This window comes from Pleurodeles waltl, chromosome 4_2, assembly GCF_031143425.1.
Source record: "Pleurodeles waltl isolate 20211129_DDA chromosome 4_2, aPleWal1.hap1.20221129, whole genome shotgun sequence".
Lineage (NCBI taxonomy): Eukaryota > Metazoa > Chordata > Amphibia > Caudata > Salamandridae > Pleurodeles > Pleurodeles waltl.
In genome coordinates this window covers 11,225,008-11,244,635 of record NC_090443.1, presented here as the reverse complement: position 1 = coordinate 11,244,635, position 19,628 = coordinate 11,225,008, and the positions used below count along the sequence as shown (strand labels likewise).

The 19,628-nt window shown below is 47.0% G+C and overlaps 1 protein-coding gene across 4 annotated transcripts in view; it reads left to right on the top strand.

The window, feature by feature from the left end:
• Window positions 1-19,628, top strand: part of SLC44A2 (solute carrier family 44 member 2 (CTL2 blood group)) — a 314,434-nt gene that overhangs the window by 192,283 nt on the left and 102,523 nt on the right. For all 4 annotated transcript variants that reach the window (XM_069230393.1, XM_069230392.1, XM_069230394.1 and 1 more), the window contains exons 7-10: window positions 8,419-8,479; window positions 9,355-9,478; window positions 9,960-10,043; window positions 10,609-10,721. In XM_069230393.1, coding sequence (XP_069086494.1) covers window positions 8,419-8,479; window positions 9,355-9,478; window positions 9,960-10,043; window positions 10,609-10,721 — 382 coding nt within the window. The remainder of the gene's footprint in view (window positions 1-8,418; window positions 8,480-9,354; window positions 9,479-9,959; window positions 10,044-10,608; window positions 10,722-19,628) is intronic.

Here is a 19,628-nt window from a genome sequence, read left to right as displayed (position 1 = left end):
GTGGAGTCTCCATATCCACTACCTAGAGATTCAAACTGTTCACTTAGCATTGGAATCATTCCTGCCTCACCTTATCCAAAAGGTTGTCCTAGCACAGACAGACATTATGAGAACCATGTACTATCTACAAAAGCGGGGAAGACATGGTCACCATAATTATCCCGCCTATCCCAGACCATTTGGAGATTGGCTCTACATCACAACATTCACCTGTTAGTGGAATACCTTCTGGGAAGAGACAACAATTTTGCACACCTCCTCAGCAGGATGCAGTAACAAGTCTGCGAGTGGGAACTCCATTCCCCCCCCCCATACTTCCACAGATGGGGGTTCCCTCAAATAGTTGTCTTTGCGACCGCATAAAATGCAAAATGCTCAAAATTCCCATCCAGGTTCCCATACCCACTATCCAAGGGCAACGTACTAGGGACGAGTTGGTCAGGGATATTTGCCTACACTCCCCCCCCCTCCCTCCCCCCCCCCCCTCCCCCCCCCACCCCCCCCTCCCCCCCCCACCCCCCCCCCCCCCCCCCCCTCTCCTTCCATTTCTGGTTCGAAAACTCAGGCGAACATCTCTAACACTGAAACTAGTGTCTCCCACTTGGGCTCGTCAGTTGGTTCACAACATTACTGGATCTCTCTGTAGTTCCCCACGAAAAGCTCCCCAACAGACCAGGCTTTCTCACTCAGAATCATGAAGAAATCAGCCACCCAGATCCCAAAACTCTCAACTTAGCTATCTGTCTCCTGAAGACATAGTGTTTGGTTACCTTAATCAACCATCTGAATGTATCACCATTCTTAAAGAAGGCTTTATACCGATCACGTGAGCATGCTACATGGCAGCATTGGAAAAGATTTCCCTATTATTGTCTTTCAAAACATATTGATCCTTTCAAAGCCAATGTACAAGACATTGCCTCTACGTGCTTTGTTTACAAAAATCTTGGCTGGTATTCACACCCATAAGGTTACATCTTGCTGCAATGGCTTCCTAGTTACAGAATAGACAACTCATCTTTTTATTCAAAATACCAGTCATTAAAGCCTTCATAGAAGGCTTCAAGAGTTATTTCATCACGGGTTTCACCCGCTCCCTCATGAAACCTTAGCATTGTTCTTACATGACTTATGGCCACTGATTTGAGCCCCTGCATACAAACCTCTTGCAGTGCCTCTCCTAGAAAGTGGCATTTTTAATTGCGATTACTTCACTCAGACGTGTTAGTGAGCTTCAGGCTTTAACCTTGGAAAAACCTTTCTTCCCGCTTCACAGAGCTAGGGTGGTTCTCCGCACCAACCTCAAATTCCTCCCTAAAGTTGTCTTTCATTTTCCCCTCAATCAATCAATTCAGTTGCTGTTGTTTTCCCCCAAACCAGATAAGTTGCTGACAGGGTTCTCTACACATTAGATGTTGAAAGAGCCCTTATGTTCTACATTGATAGAACCAAAACTTTCAGAAAAAAATAAACAACTGTTTATTGCTTTTCCCCCCTCATAAAGGGAAGCCTACATTCAAATTGGGTATAGCCAGATGCGTAGTTAAGTGCATTCAAGCATGTTATGTTAAAGCCAAAAGAACTCTACCTGCACATCCTAGAGCACATTCTACTAGATAGAAAGTAGCATCCATGGCTTTTCTAGGAAATATCCCAATAGCTGACATATACAAAGCAGCTACATGGTCTTGACCACACACTTTCACTAAACATTATTGTGTGGATGTTCTAGCATGTCAACAAGCCAACGTAGGTCAGGCAGTGCTATGTACACTTTTCCAGACTGCTGCCACACCCTCAGGTTAGCCACCTCTTATGAAGAGGACTGCTTTACAGTCTATACAAAGCATGTGTATCTACAGCCACACATGCGTTGAACGGAATATGTTACTTAACCTGCAAGCATCTGTTCGTGACATGTAGTGCTGTAGATTCACATGCGCCCACCCTCCTTCCCGGATACCTGTGGCTGTTGTAGTTTCACTTTCTATTCACATGGACATATCATTAGTTATACTTACTCTACACTCCATTCTCACCCGCCTGTGGGAAAACAATGTTCGGTGGCATGTGTAGCTGCAGATACACATGCTGTGCATAGTCCGCCGTCTGGTGTTGGGTCGGAGTGTTACAAGTTGTTTTCTTTCGAAGAAGTCTTTTCGAGTCACGAGACCGAGGGACTCCTCCTCTTTGTTTCCATTGCGCATGGGCGTCGACTCCATCTTCGATTGTTTTTTTTCCGCCATCGGGTTCGGACGTGTTCCTTTTCGCTCCTTGTTTCGGGACGGAAAAAATAGTCAGAACTTTGGAAAACTACGTCGGTATTGTTTCGCTCGGTATCGGGTTAGATAGAATCGACACCGAATCGTGAAGAGCTCCGGAAGCCCTTCGGGGTAATTTCGATCCCCCGTCGGGGCCTGGTCGGCCCGACCGCGTGTAACATCGAGGCTGATGGAACGGACCCCGTTCCGATCCTGTCCTAAATGCCACAATAAATATCCATATACAGACCAACATTTGGTCTGTAACTTGTGCCTGTCGCCCGAGCACAAGGAAGAGACGTGTGAGGCCTGTCGAGTGTTTCGGTCGAGGAAAACGCTCCGTGACCGAAGAGCCAGAAGATTGCAGATGGCGTCCGCGCCGACAGAACGACGAGGGTTCGAGGAACAGGGAGAAGAAGAAGAAACCTTCTCCATCCATGAATCGGACTCAGAAGAATTTGACGTCGAGGAAACCGTGAGTAGGACGTCGAAGCAAGCACCACACGGAAAAACAGACAAGGCACAGGGGACGCCACTGCCGGCAGGCCATGGCACAACCCATAAAGTAGGTGACCCTCCATCGGCACCGAAAAAGGCCGAACTGGTGCCGAGGTCGTCCGACTCGGGTCGAGACACAGGCACGCAGCACTCTCGGGACCGAGAAAGTGCTGCTGAAAAAAGTCGGCACAGAGACAGCGGAACCGAGGCGGCTCGGCCCAGAGATAGCGGCACCGAGGATGGTCGACGCCGAGAAAGTTCGACGCCGAAAAAGAGAAAATTCTCGTCGGAGCCAAAAACAACCAAAGAGACAGTTTCGGTGCCAAAACGCCCAGCAACCGAACCAACAGCCAGTTCGTACTCAGAGGAACAATCACTGTCCTCCCAAATGCGCAAACATAGGTTTGAAGAAGAGTTACAAACCACAGATGTAGACCATACCCCAAAACAGATCTTCATACAAAGTGGTACAGGGAAGATCAGCACTCTTCCCCCAATCAGGAGAAAAAGGAAACTTGATTTCCAAACTCATGAAAAGACACCACAAGCAAAAGTGGTAAAGAAGGGAACTCCACCACCCTCTCCACCACAAATAACTCATACATCACCGGCACAGACTCCGTCACATTCACCAGCTCATACCACCATGAGCCAAGATGACCAAGATGCGTGGGATCTCTGACGCCCCAGTATCAGACAATAGCCCTGAGGCGTACCCTACCAAGCCCTCACCACCTGAGGACAGTACAGCGTATGCACAGGTGGTAGCTAGGGCAGCAGAGTTCCATAACGTGTCGTTACACTCTGAGCCTGTCGAGGATGACTTCCTTTTCAACACCCTCTCCTCCACCCATAGCAATTATCAAAGCCTTCCTATGCTCCCAGGAATGCTAAGGCACGCAAAACAGATCTTTAAAGAACCTGTCAAAAGCAGAGCGATAACTCCAAGGGTGGAGAAGAAATATAAAGCACCACCCACGGACCCTGCTTTTATCACATCACAACTGCCACCAGATTCAGTTGTAGTAGGAGCAGCTCGTAAAAGGACCAACTCGCACACATCAGGCGACGCACCACCTCTGGACAAAGAGAGCCGCAAGTTCGACGCAGCTGGCAAAAGGGTTGCAGTACAAGCTGCAAACCAGTGGCGCATCGCTAACTCGCAGGCGCTCCTAGCGCGTTATGACAGAGCCCATTGGGACGAGATGCAGCATCTCATCGAGCATCTACCCAAAGAACTCCAGAAACGGGCAAAACAAGTGGTTGAGGAGGGACAAAATATCTCCAACAACCAAATACGTTCCTCTATGGATGCAGCGGATACAGCTGCAAGAACAATCAATACCGCGGTAACCATAAGGAGGCATGCATGGTTGCGCTCATCCGGCTTCAAGCCTGAGATACAACAGGCAGTGCTCAATATGCCGTTCAATGAACAATTGTTTGGACCCGAAGTTGACACAGCAATTGAGAAATTGAAAAAAGACACGGACACAGCTAAGGCCATGGGCGCACTCTATTCCCCGCAGGGCAGAGGCACTTTCGGGACCTTTCGTAAAACAACCTTCAGAGGGGGGTTTCGAGGTCAAGCCACACAAGCCATTACCTCACAAACAACACCGTCTACCTACCAGGGACAGTACCAAAGGGGAGGCTTTCGGGGCCAATACAGAGGGGGCCAATTCCCTAGAAACCGAGGAAAAGTTCAAAGACCCCTCAGACAAAACAGTGACTTACAAGTCACTCAACCCCTTCACACAACACCAGTGGGGGGGAAGACTAAACGAGTTCTACAAATCTTGGGAGGAGATAACAACAGACACTTGGTTCTTAGCAATTATCCGACATGGTTATTGCATAGAATTTCTCCAACTCCCTCCAAATGTCCCACCAAAAACACAGAATATGTCAAAACAGCATTTAGACCTTCTAGAACTGGAAGTTCAAGCATTACTGCAAAAGGACGCAATAGAATTCGTACCAGCTACACAAAGGAACACAGGAGTTTACTCACTGTACTTTCTAATACCAAAAAAAGACAAAACACTGAGACCAATCTTAGATCTCAGAACACTAAACACCTACATCAAATCGGAACACTTTCACATGGTCACGCTACAAGACGTATTACCACTGATGAAACAACAAGACTACATGACAACCTTAGATCTAAAAGACGCGTATTTCCACATACCGGTACATCCCTCACACAGGAAATACCTAAGGTTCGTATTCAAGGGAATACATTACCAATTCAAAGTGTTGCCGTTCGGTATAACAACCGCACCAAGAGTCTTTACAAAATACCTAGCAGTAGTAGCTGCACATATCAGAAGACAGCAAATACACGTGTTCCCCTACTTAGACGATTGGCTAATCAAGACCACCTCCCTAACAAGGTGTTCTCAACACACAGATTATGTCATACAAACCCTCTACAAACTGGGTTTCTCCATAAACTATACAAAATCACACATTCTGCTGTGTCAAACACAGCAATACTTAGGAGTGACAATCAACACAACAAAAGGGATAGCCACTCCAAGTCCACAAAGGGTTCAAAATGTTTACAAAGTTTTACAGGCCATGTATCCGACACAAAAGATACATGCAAAGATGGTGTTAAAACTCCTAGGCATGATGTCCTCATGCATAGCCATTGTCCCAAACGCAAGACTGCACATGAGGCCCTTACAACAGTGCCTAGCATCACAATGGTCACATGCACAGGGTCACCTTCTAGATCTGGTGTTGATAGACCGCCAAACATACATCTCGCTTCTATGGTGGAACAGTATAAATTTAAACAAAGGGCGGCCTTTCCAAGACCCAGTACCACAATACGTGATAACAACAGATGCTTCCATGACAGGGTGGGGAGCACACCTCAATCAACACAGCATCCAAGGACAATGGGACTTACATCAAAGAAAGCTTCATATAAATCACCTCGAATTGTTAGCAGTATTCCTAGCGTTAAAAACATTTCAACCCATCATAATCCACAAATACATTCTTGTCAAAACAGACAACATGACAACAATGTATTATCTAAACAAACAGGGGGGAACACACTCAACACAGCTGTGTCTCCTAGCACAAAAGATATGGCAGTGGGCGATTCACAACCACATTCGCCTAATAGCACAGTTTATTCCAGGGATCCAGAATCAACTAGCAGACAATCTCTCTCGAGATCATCAACAGGTACACGAATGGGAGATTCACCTCCAAATTCTAAACACTTATTTCCAAATTTGGGGAACACCTCAAATAGACCTATTTGCAACAAAAGAGAACGCAAAATGCCAAAACTTCGCATCCAGGTTCCCACACCGGCAGTCTCAAGGCAATGCTCTATGGATGAATTGGTCAGGGATATTTGCTTACGCTTTTCCCCCTCTACCTCTCCTTCCATATCTAGTAAACAGATTGAGTCAAAACAAACTCGAACTCATACTAATAGCACCTACATGGGCAAGACAAACTTGGTATACGACACTACTAGACCTGTCAGTAGTGCCTCATATCAAACTACCCAACAGACCAGATCTGTTAACACAGCACAAACAACAGATCAGGCATCCAAACCCAGCATCGCTGAATCTAGCAATCTGGCTCCTGAAATCCTAGAATTTGGACACTTAAACCTCACACAAGAATGTATGGTGCATCCAAACCTGCTACCTTAAAGCAAAAAGAGAGCTGCCCATTACACCAAAGGCACACTCAACCAGAAAGAAAGGCGCTACCATGGCCTTCTTAGGAAATATTCCAATGAACGAAATATGTAAGGCAGCAACATGGTCTACGCCTCACACATTTACTAAGCACTACTGTGTAGACGTGCTATCTGCACAACAAGCCACAGTAGGTCAAGCTGTACTAAGAACTTTATTTCAAACTACTTCCACTCCTACAGGCTGAACCACCGCTTTTGGGAGATAACTGCTTACTAGTCTATGCACAGCATGTGTATCTGCAGCTACACATGTCACCGAATGGAAAATGTCACTTACCCAGTGTACATCTGTTCGTGGCATTAGTCGCTGCAGATTCACATGCGCCCACCCGCCTCCCCGGGAGCCTGTAGCCGTTTGGAAGTAATATTCGTCATTTGTACATTTGTAAATATATTACCTTAACCTTTATTCTGTACATACTTATTCATTCCATTGCATGGGCACTATTACTAACACACACAACTCCTACCTCACCCTCTGCGGGGAAAACAATCGAAGATGGAGTCAACGCCCATGCGCAATGGAAACACGAGACCGAGGGACTCCTCATCTTTGACTCGAAAAGACTTCTTTGAAGGAAAACAACTTGTAACACTCCGACCCAACACCAGACGGCGGACTATGCACAGCATGTGAATCTGCAGCGACTAATGCCACGAACAGATGTACACTGGGTAAGTGACATTTTCCTTAACAATGGTGTCCATGCCAATGTACATGATCACCAAGAGGAGACCCTCTACCTTGTGACTCTAAAACATCTTTGAAAAGACAGAACTTGCACACATCCAGACCCAACACTAGATGGTAGAAGTATGAAAAGCATGTAAATGTACAGTATTACATGCTGCAAACAGATGCTTAAAGGCTAAGTAACACATTCCTTCTTAAAGTTCAAAATGAATTGCAAAGGATCTATGTAAGGGACAACCAAATAGCCTACCGTGCGGGGCACTGGTGGGAAGCTCCTTCCAACCAAAGTGCACGCTCCATTCAGATAGCTACCAATTTGGGGAAGTGGCCCAGGCAAACAAGAGCACACCAGATGTTGGGTCAAGAGATGATTAAACAAAGTGCAGTGAAAACGCCATCTAATGTAGGATCTGGATCCTTGAAGGGCACCATACACTGTGCACGTGGTCTCCTGGTGCCATATGCACCAAATAAATGTAGCACTACACGCAAACACCCAGGGAAAGGTATGATGTCCCATTTAAGGGGAACTTGAGTTTTACATTGAGAAGGCTGTTAGGCTACTTCCCTGCCCTTTCTGCAGGGAGACAACTGCACCCCTAAGATATCATTCATCTTCATCCAAACCCAGTCAAGCTGTCGATTGGATAAAAGAGAAAGTAGCCATCTTAAACGATTATTGACCTCACTGGGGGAGGAACATGAGGCTTGTCCGACAAAAAGTGGACAAGGCAAAGCAACTCTTCCAATCCATATGAGAACCGTTTTCCTTACAGTCCCATCACACAGTTAGCACAAATCGGCTGCAAGCTGGCCACAGGGCGAGCCTTCTGTTACAAGACGTACAGTGAGTTTCTGCTAGTCTTCACTTTTTCCTTAGATTACTAAAATTGCAGTTGAAAGTGTCATTTTCCAGAAAGGTTCTCATGCTGGACAGTGTTGTCTCCTAAATTGTGTTGAATGTGGGGGTAATTTTCGAAATTGAATGTCCTGTGTTTGGGATGGTGTCCAGGGTATACGTTAGTTTTATTGGTCCTTCCAAACCCTATTTCTAGCTCATTTTCCTTAGATTTCTGTTATGAAATGCTTTAAATAGGGACGTACCAAGTAAATTGCAATCTGCAGCCCTGTTGTTTCCTGAAGCAACAAAAGTAGTGGGATAAAATACCAAAATGGCAATATTGATATGAAATCAATTATGTGTTTTGTGCCTTCATCATTAGAGTGTACCAGAAGTGCTGAGGGACAAAGAATGCCCAGCGGCAATCATGCCAAGCAAGCCACGTACGTACACTTACTGTTGGAGGTGAGAAAGTGGATCACTGAAAGGGCGTGGTGGTGTGTGTGGCTCAAATAATAGTGGGCGCATGGGATGTGCTGAGGACCTGATCATGTATTTTATGCTACGTTAATTCAGATTTGTAAGTAGAGTTCTGTCCGTCTGTCGCTCTCCGAGGCACGGTAGTAGGATGTCCATGTCCATGTCTGTGTCATGGGTGCCACGGAGTAGTTGCGGCCATGCATTTGCACTTGTGAGCCTGCTTTTCGCCGCAGTCTGCCCTGTTTTTTCTCTCTGCATAGCAGAGAAAGTACAGACCTACCCAACAGCTATCATGTCCTTACTCCCTGTGCGGTCCACTTTACACTTTGTGTTAGCCGTCTTAAATCATGACTTTCTTCAACGTACATACTCTCTTTAGTCTCCATCTTTGGAAAGTCTTGATTATCTAGAACCCGCCATTGTTTTCCTCTTCGTTGTCAGCCCGGTCTTTACTCCTTCACTAGCAATCCTATTTCCCCCCTTGCTGCTATCATATTTCTTTATCTTTAGGAATCAGAAAATAGGCTTATCCACTACATTTTAATATTCAACAAGGTTTTTTCTCCTGAGGTATACCGACTTCAGTAGTGTGAACACCACAGTCCCGCCGGTAGAGGTCACTACTGCACAGGTGTTTCCTCCCTTCAGGATCTCAGCCAATGTTAAGCTGTGACTGGCCATTGGGTGTCCCTACATTTAGGGGTGGGACAGTTTAGTGCCCTGTTATGCCTCCCCTGTGTAATGCTGGGCAAGGTTCATCCTCTCCACTTATTCTGCGGAAATGTGCTGCCCTGTTATGCTTTGGGATTTGAACAGATCTGTGGTTTTGTTTCTGCAGTGAGTCGCAGATGTCTGCCTGCATTCAGCAGAAACAAAGGCGTGGTGACTGTGGGCAACGTAACAACCTTTGATGATGGAGCGGGATATACTAGGAACATCACAGAACTTGTGGAAGGTGCCAAGTAAGTCTCTGGGGGTGCGGGTATGTGTACATGCCAATGTAGGTACGAGAGCAACAGTGGTGCTGCAGGTTACGATTGAGGTGCATCGCTAGAGCTGGTTGCGTATCACAGGACTGGAACACCTGGAGTGCTGCAGGGAGGAACACAGACTGCTGTGCACAAGCCCCAGAAAAACAGGAGGGGACTTGGAATTATAGTGCCTCGATGGATCATTGGAGTGGAATTCAAAGAAAATACTTTTTAAGTGGAGAGAAGACTCGAAGGTGGTCCCTTGTAGGGGGGGTCCTATATGTGGCAAAGTGTGTGGTCCTGGCCCAGGAGTCTTTAGGATGGGGCCTGGTGGTTGACTGTGAGGCAGAAGCACGGATGGCGCGTCAACGGTAGTTGGATGGGGTGGGTGGATGGATGGACTAATGATGAACCTTGCTAGGTACTAGTAGTGGATAATGTTCATTTTACTTATACTTTCTGTTCTTCCTAGGAAAGCCAATGTGGTCCTGGAAGCAAGACAGGTGGCCATGAAGATTTTCGAGGATTACACCGTCTCTTGGTATTGGATCATCATGTAAGGGTTGCAGTGCACTAATGTGGGTATAAAGGAGTGGGTGGAATTGGCTTTATCAGCCCTGTAGTGTTTGTGGGGGTGGGGAGGAGTGGAGAGGTGGCAAGGGCCCTATCACAAGCAGGTTATTGGATGGGTGAAAGGTTTGATGGAAAAGGGCTGGAGGCTCCCAGGACAGGCTTGGATGGGAAGAGACCCCTTGGCAGCAGTATGGGAAGGGTCTGGGCAGAACCCCTATGGAAAGGAAAAGAGATTCCTTTCAGGTGGAGTTGAAGGTATGACCAGAGAAGACACTTGATGGAGGGTGGGATGTGATGGATGTTTTAACCTGCGGATGATTGGGAACTCTGGTGGCTTGGTTGAGACCTGGTAAGGCCATTGACAGAGGTTGGGAAGGGCTAGGGTGTTCCCTTACCATGGAAGGGACCCAATGGCAGAGGTATGAGAGAAGCAATAAGGTCCTCCATGCAGGCAGCAGTGTTTTTTTGTTTTTGTTTTTTTGTTTTTTTGCACAGAGCCAATCACTGCTCACCCTCTGAACTCACAAACTCTCTTGCTCTTCTTTCAGAGCCTTGATCATCGCCATGGTGATCAGTCTGATCTTTGTGGTCCTGCTGCGGTTCCTGGCTGGTGTCATGATCTGGGTGATGATCGTGTTGGTCATAGCGATCCTTGGCTATGGTGAGAGACTCCGAGGCAGGGTCATGTCTGTGACAGTGCACAATTTTATAATTTGGATTGCTTGCAATGCATAGGTCCCATTCCCTGGGTTTGTTGCATTAACTGAACTATTTTCTGGAACTTGTTTGGTCTGTTTTCTGCAATGTTTGAGCTGCCGTTGCTATGAATTGTACATAGAAGGTCGAGTAGCCGGGCATATATGCAAGACTTCCTAGTGCCTCTTTTTACCAACTGAAGTGTCTAGTAGTTAGTAACCTGTGTTGTTACTTTGCCATGGTGCACGAGGTTCCATGAACCTAGGTATTCCTCCATTGAGCATTAGCATGTGTCCTGAAATGTCACTGCAGGGGTCCCGTACATAATGACTCCAAGGCTTGCTTTCCATGAATGATCCGCTGAGGTCATTGAGCGCTGTCCTCCTGGAGCCCCACACTCACTCGCTTGCTCTAAGCATGCCCAGCCACGGCTTCAAGGCCCCAGCAGCACTCCAGCATCCCACTGACAAATGGAACCACTGCCTCACTTTAATGACTGTAAATACTTCCAAGGGAGTATTACACTCTTCATCACAAGACCACACAAGTGGCTTTACAAAAATACAGAACATTTACAAGAAGTGAGCGAGAACAGTCGGAAAAGGCAGTGGGAAGGACAGGCATTACAAAGCAGAGACCCCACAGTTGAGCAGTAGAGCGCTCGTGTTGCTGGTTCACCCAAATGGCAAAGGTAGTGGCAGCCGCATCACACACCACTTGACTCCTGATAACATCACAATGTTGCCCTCCTTGTACCACATGCGGGAGCCTCTCAGCAGCCCCGTTTGCTACCGATGGGCTGAGGGAAGGCATGGGTGGAAGCTACAGAACATAGGCGACAATCCTGGAAAACACGTTTCTTTCTCTTCCTACTGCTACTTGTACTGCCCACTGGGTGAATGGCGGCAAGGGCATTGTCATGGGTACCAAAGAATAAAATAGTGGTAGGAGTGTCAAACTCTGCTTCCCGTCATTGACGGTTAAGATAAGAGTATTGATAAACAGATGCAAGCCAGCCACATTGGCCTACTGGAGGAACAACAGTCTGCAGTGATGGTGAATTTGCTTTCTAAGAGTTCTGATATGCAGAACTATAAAAAAACAGGGTTACTTAATTTTGGATTGAGCTTCACCTGTCCTGCATCTTGGATCCATGCACCAAAGTTGGACCAGATAGTTGATGGTTTTTAGGCTAAATGCAGAGCAAAACACCCTTTTAATGCTCAGTATTCTTAATGACCCAAGTGTAATAACATTGTATTTTTTTTTTAATATAAAAAGCAACAAAGGTATTTACATTTCGGCAGGCATCAAGAAACCATCACTGAACAGAAAGATTTCTCACATTATTCTTTCTGAGAGATTTCCGTGAGAAAAGGTTCTCGTGCACTGGGAGAGGAGGGTAAAGTGGTATAAAAAATGACACGAAAGGAGAAAACGGAAAAAGGTTAGCCGACACAGCAGATGAGTTATTCCATGTTTAATGCACAAGACATCGGGCAGGGAATTGTAAAAAGGCTACTCAAGCAGTCTGCAAAGGTTGCCAGGGTTATGTTTACCCAAATTAAATCCAAGAACACAAAGTATGTTATAGAGAAAGGGTGCCCTTCTGATGCACAATGGAATTCTTCAGATCATTGGTTTTTAACCTGGGGTCCGGTGCACCTTAGGTGGTTTGTAAAATGAAATCAGATTGGATTTTTAAAGTATATATACATTAAAAAGGAAATTAAAAATGTTAAAATGTTTTGTAAATGTAAAGGAAATTGCAATCTAGGAGGGAGGGATGAAGCAAGACGTTACGGATAAGCATGGGCGACCATTTACCATAATTACAGGTGTCCAATTGTCATCAGATACCTTTTGACCTTATTGACATCACAGGAAGTGATAACATATGCACCTGTGTTTTTCCAGGAAGGCATGTTACACGACCCTAACATTACACTCGCACTGTCCTGCACCCCATTGCACTTGTTCATTCTCATTTACTCACTTGCATTCACTATTAATGTCACTCCAACTCATTCATATTTACTGACACTAAGACATAGGTTTACTAATGCTTTGCACCGTGTTCACCCAAATCAGTGCAAAGTGTTAGGGTGGAATTTACTATCCAACACAAATCCTGATTTGCATTGAATAATATTGCAGAGCTAAATTGTGCTATCCACTGCCTTTGTTTCTTTTGGGTCAAGTGGGCATTTCATGAATGCTGACTGGGCATTCCCATGCAACCACCTATGGGTTTTGATGCAAATTCCTATCTACAAACATTGATAGAGAGGAATGTGTGCCAACCTCTTACAGTTTTTCATGGCAGGCCTAACAAGCTCGCCTTTTCAACTTTGCATGTGTGCTGCATTGTACAGCACACTAAAAAGTCGGTAAACCTTAAAACATAGTTTTTCATCATGGACATCCTTTAGATTCACATACTTTGCGTATTCTGCCATCTAGAGGTTGGAGTCGGAATGTGCTACTTGTTTTTGTTTAAACTTTTCTTTTTAGGTTGTGCCCACAAGTGCTCTGACCTGTTCTTATCTATCTGTGGGCTTTAAACCACACTGTAGGAAGTTGGCTCTGTATATACTACCTCAAAGTGAGAGATAGTGTGCACAGAGTCCAAGGGTTCCCCTTAGAGGTTGATAGTGGCAAAATTACATAAAACTAATGCTCTATTTTGTGGTCGTGTGGTCGAGCAGTAGGCTTAATCAGTGGGTAGTGTTAAGCATTTTTTGTACACACACAGGCAATAAATGAGGAACACACACTCGAAGACTTCACTCCAGGCCAATAGGTTTTTATATAGAAAAATATATTTTCTTAATTTATTTTTAGAACCACAAGATTCAAATTTGAGGTAAGTACATAAAATGCAAGGTACTTCACATAGGTAAGTATAGAACTTTGATTTAAAACAATAGTTCACACAGTTTTGGTTAAAATGGCAATAAGCTATTTCAAAAGTGGACACTGCAAAAATCAAAAGGTACGGGGGGCGTAAGTAAACGTTAGTTTCTCAGGTAAGTAAAGCACTTTCACAGTCAGTCTCCTGGGCATAGGCAGCCCACCGTTGGGAGTTCAAGGCAACCCCAAAGCCGCAGCACCAGCAATCGGTCAGGTACAAAGGTCAAAGGAGGGCCCAAAACACATAGGCGCCTATGGAGAACAGGGGTGCTCCGGTTCCAGTCTGCTAGCAGTTAAGTACCTGCGTCCTTGGGGAGCAGACCAGGGGTGTTTTGTAGAGCACTGGTGGGGGGGGGGGACACACACAAGCACACAAAACACACCCTCAGCGGCACAGTGGCGGCCGGGTGCAGTGTGCAAAGTAGGTGTCTGGTTTGCTGTAGAAATCAATGAAGGGACCCGGGGGGCTTCTCGGGCCAGCCACCGACTGTGCTAGGATGAGGGCCACCTGCTGGTCACTCCTGCACTGGTAAGTGGTTCCTCTCGGTCCTGGGGGCTACGGGTGCAGTGCTTTGTCCGGGCGTCGGGTTCCTTGGTTACCAGGCAGTCGTGGTCAGGGGGAGCCTCTGGATCCTCTATGCAGGCGTCGCTGTGGGGGTACAGGGAGGTCGACTCAAGGTGTCCACATCGTTGGAGTCACCTGGGAGTCCTCTCTGTGGTGTTGGTTGTCCTGAACTCGAGCCGGGGGCGTCTGGTGCAGAGTGTGAAGACTCACACTTCTGATGGGAAGTGAGAGTCTCTTTAAAGTTGCTTCTTTGTTGCTGTTTCTGGACAGAGCCGCTATCCTCTGGAGCTTCATGGTTCTCTAGGTGTAGGTCAGTCCTCTGAGTCCTCAGAGGTTACTGGTCCTGCTGGATGCGTCGCCGTGCAGGTTCTTTGAGTCTGGAGACAGGCCGGTAGGGCTGGGGCCAAGCCAGTTGTCGTCTCCGTTGTCTCTACGGGCCTTTCAGGTCAGCAGTCCTTCTTGTTGTTGTAGGTTGCAGGAATCTGATATTCTGGGTTCAGGGTCGCCCCTAAATACTCAATTTAGGGGTGTGTTTAGGTCTGGGGGACAGTAGCCAATGGCTACTGTCCTTGAGGGTGGCTACACTCTCCTTGGGCCTTCTCCCTGAGGGGAGGGGGGCACATCCCTATTCCTATTAGGGGAATCCTCCAAAACAAGAAGGAGGATTTCTTAAGGCACGGGCACCTCAGCTCAGGACACCTTAGGGGCTGTCCTAACTGGTGGGTGACTCCTCCATGTTTTTCTCATTATCTCCTCTGGACTTGCCGCCAAAAGTGGGGTCTGTGTCCTGAGGGGTGGGCATCTCTACTAGCTGGGATGCCCTGGGGCGCTGTGACAACCCGCATGAGCCTTTGAGGCTCACCGCCAGCTGTTACAGTTCTTGCAGGGGGAGGTGAAAAGCACCTCCACCCAGTACAGGCTTTGTTCCTGGCCACGGAGTGACAAAGGCACTCACCCCATTTGGCCAGAAACTCATCTAGTTGTGGCAGGAACTGGTCAGCCTAACACTAGGAATTGGACTGGTATCCATGGGGCATTTCTAAGATGCCCTCTGTGTGCATTTTTCAATAAATTCCACACTGGCATCAGTGTGCATGTACTGTGCTGAGAAATTTGATACCAGACTTCCCAGATTTCAGTGTAGCCATTATGGAACTGTGCAGTTAGTCACTGACAAGCTCCCAGACCACATACTCTTTATGGCTACCCTGCACTTACAATGTCTAAGGTTTTGCTTAGACACTGTAGGGGCATAGTGCTCACGCAACTATGCCCTCACCAGGCAGTGAGTTGAGGTCATGGCATTCTGAGGGAAGTGCCATGTGGATTGTCATTTTCTCCCCACCAGCACACACAAGCTGTGAGGCAGTGTGCATGTGCTGAGTGAGGGGTCCCCAGGGTGGCATAATATGTGCTGCAGCCCTTCAAGACCTTCCCTGGCCACAGGGCCCCTGGTACCAGGGTTACCATTCACAAGGTGTAGGAAGTTGCTCTGAATATACTATTTCAAAGTAAGAAATAGTGTGCACATGGTCCAAGGGTTCCCCTTAGAGGTAAGATGGTGGCAAAATTAGATAATTCTAATGCTCTATTTTGTGGTAGTGTGGTCGAGCAGTAGGCTTATCATAGGGTAGTGTTAAGAATTTGTTGTACACACAGGCAATAAATGAGGAACACACACTCAAAGACTTAACTCCAAGCCAATAGGTTTTTATATAGAAAAATATATTTTCTTAGTTTATTTTAAGATTTGAAGTAAAAACATAAACATAAACACAAAAACATAAAATGCAAGGTAGTTCATACAGGTAAGTTATAAAAGCAATATCCTATACAGGTTTTGTAAAAAAATGGCAATAAGCTATTTTAAAAGTGGACACACTGCAAAAATCAACAATTCCTGGGGGAGGTAAGTAAAGGTCAGTTTGTGAGGTAAGTAAGACACTTACAAGTCTCAGTTCCTGGGCATAGGCAGCCCACCGTTGGGGGTTCAAGGCAACCCTAAAGTTACCACACCAGCAGCTCAGGGCCGGTCAGGTGCAGAGGTCAAAGAGGTGCCCAAAACACATAGGTGCCTTTGGAGAACGGGGATGCTCAGGTTCCAGTCTGCCAGCAGGTAAGTACCCGGGGGCAGACTAGGGGGGTTTTATAGAGCACAGGGGACACAAGTAGGCACACAAAACACACCCTCAGCTGCACAGGGGCGGCCGGGTACAGTGTGCAAAGCAGGCGTCTGGTTTCAGATAGGAAACAATGGAGGGACCCGGGGGTCACTCTAGCGGTGCAGGCAGGCACGGGGGGGGGGCTTCTCGGGACAGCCACCTCCTGGACAAGGCAGAGGGTCGCCTGGGGGTCGCTCCTGCACTGAGGTTCGGTTCCTTCAGGTCCTGGGGGCTGCAGGTGCAGTGTTGGTTCCAGGCATCGGGTCCCTTGTTAAAGGCAGTCGCGGTCAGGGGGAGCCTCTGGATTCTCTCTGCAGGCATCGCTGTGGGGGCTCAGGGGGGGTCATTTCAGGCTACTCACGGAGTCAGTCGCTGGGGAGTCCTCGCTGTGGTGTTGGTTCTCTGGATCTCGAGCCGTATGCGTCGGAGGCAGAGTGGGAAGTCTCACGCTTCCGGCAGGAAACGTAAGTTCTTTAGAAGTTGCTTCTTTGTTTCAAAGAAGTTGCTGTTGTTGAGCAGAGCCACTGCTCACAGGAGTTTCTTGGCCCTTTAGTCCAGGGCAGTCCTCTGAGGCTTCAGCGGTCGCTGGTCCCTGTCGGATGCGTCGTTAGTTGCAGGTTTTCGAGTCAGGAGACAAGCCGGTAGGGCTGGGGCCAAAGCAGTTGTCTTCCATCTTCTCTGCAGGCTTATAGGTCAGCAGTTCTTCTTTCTTCAGGTTGCAGGAATCTGATTTCATGGGTTCTGGGGTGCCCTAAATACTACATTTAGGGGTGTGTTTAGGTCTGGGAGGGCAGTAGCCAATTGCTACTGTCCTTGAGGGTGGCTACACCTTCTTTGTGCCTCCTCCCTGTGGGGAGGGGGGCACATCCCCAATCCTAATGGGGGAATACTCCAAAACTATGATGGAGGATTTCTAAAGGCAGGGGTCACCTCAGCTCAGGACACCTTAGGGGCTGTCCTGACTGGTGGGTGACTCCTCCTTGTTTTTCTCATTATCTCATCCAGCCTTGCTGCCAAAAGTGGGGGCAGTGGCCGGAGGGGCGGGCATCTGCAATAGCTGGGATGCCCTGGGGTGCTGTAACAAAAGGAGTGAGCCTTTGAGGCTAACCACCAGGTGTTACACTTCCTACAGGGGCAGGTGTGAAGCACCTCCACCCAGTACAGGCTTTGTTCCTGGCCACAGAGTGACAAAGGCACTCTCCCCATGTGGCCAACAACATGTCTGGTGTGTGGCAGGCTGGCAGAAACTGGTCAGCCTACACTAGAAGTCGGATTGGTATTCAGGGGGCATCTCTAAGATGCCCTCTGGGTGCATGGTACATTAAATTGCACACTGGCAGCAGTGTGCATTTATTATGCTGAGAAGTTTGATACCAAACATCCCAGATTTCAGTGTAGCCATTATGGAACGGTGTAGTTCGTGTTTGACAAACTCCCAGACCATATACTCTTATAACTACCCTGCACTTACAATGTCTAAGGTTTTGCTTAGACACTGTAGGGGCATAGTGCTCATGCACATATGCCCTCACCTGTGGTATAGTGCACCGTGCCTTAGGGCTGTAAGGCCTGCTAGAGGGGTGATTTATCTATGCCACAGGCAGTGTGAGGTTGGCATGGCACTCTGAGGGGAGTGCCATGTCGACTTAGTCAATTTCTCCCCACCAGCACACACAAGCTGTGTGGCAGTGTGCATGTGCTGAGTGAGGGGTCCCCAGGGTGGCATAAGATATGCTGCAGCCCTTAGAGACCTTCACTGGCATCAGGGCCCTTGGTACCATGGGTACCAGTTACAAGGGACTAATCTGAGTGCCAGGGCTGTTCCAATTGTGGAGACAAAGGTACAGTTTAGGGAAAGAACACTGGTGCGGGGGCCTGGTTAGCAGGGTCCCAGTACACTTTCAATCAAAATGTAGCATCAGCAAAGGCAGAAAGTTAGGGGGTAACCATGCCAAGGAGGCATTTCCTTACACACACACCCAGCGAATGTCCATCACTATCACCCGTTCATGGGCTTGCTTTTCAAAAATCCTCTGTTATCATTGATAAATGCTTTACTTTTGTCCCTTCTTGGGGCGGTTTTGTTACCGCCTTGGACATCGACCCGTTACATGGATAATTGCACAATTGCCGATACGTTTGAGTGCGAGCAAACTTTTTCCCTTTTGTGTCTCTCCTTTGCGATCATGCTCGGTGTGGCCATGGCACTTTGAATAGGGTAGCTTATGTCAACTGTTTTACTTTTCATTTTCAATATAACTATCAAGAAAAGTCCAGTTAGGAATTTACAACGTTAACAGCTCTAACTCGAGCAAACCCAAGACCCATTGCATTGCAAATGCTTTTTTTTTTAATGGGTGTCTGTCAAATCTTATACCTCTGGCTTGGGCTATGTAGGAAGCTGGTATGATGTGTGGTGGGTACCGGAGGTACTTACACCTTATACCAGGTCCAGGTATCACCTCTTAGTGAAATGTAGGCAGTGTCTTGAAGCCAGGCTCTTTGAAAGTAGCTTTGGATGAGCAGCCAAGGCTTATCTAGGAGACATGCAAATCTCATGCACTCACACACATGAAAGAAAACACTAAGTTGTACAAAAAAAGGTATTTTATTTTTGGAACAAATCACCACAAAAAGCTAGAAGGGCAATCCTCCAATAGGAGGTAAGTAATATACTAAATATACACACTAGTAATCAGAAATAGACATAGAAAGGGTTGGAAAACAATGCAAATAACCAAACGTGATCCTAGGGGGAGCACAAATCATATTCTAAAAAATATTTAATGCGAACACAGGAGCCCAACCTAGGTAAATAAAATGTGTAGAGGGGAGCCGGGAGTACCAGAAAACCACAAAGGTAAGTAACACAGTACCCCTCCAGCGATCACGAATGCAGGATTATATCACTGGATTTTCCCCAAACCACCCAAAAGGAGAAAAAGAAGACACCCAGACAAGACTGCAAGAAAACCAGTGGTGGATTCCTGAAGAAAGAAGACCTGTGGAGAGAGGGAACCAAGTAAAGAGTCACAATGGAGCCCAGGAGGAGTAGGAGCTACTACCCACCCGGCAGTACTTGCAGGAGTTGGCTGACAGTGATGAAGAACAGATCATCACTGCAGCCCTGGAGCCAGAGACGAGTTCCTGATGGATGCAGATGATGTCCCACACTGGAATGAAGATTGCAGATGGGTGTTGGTGCAGGGATTCCACAAACAAGCCTTGGCGA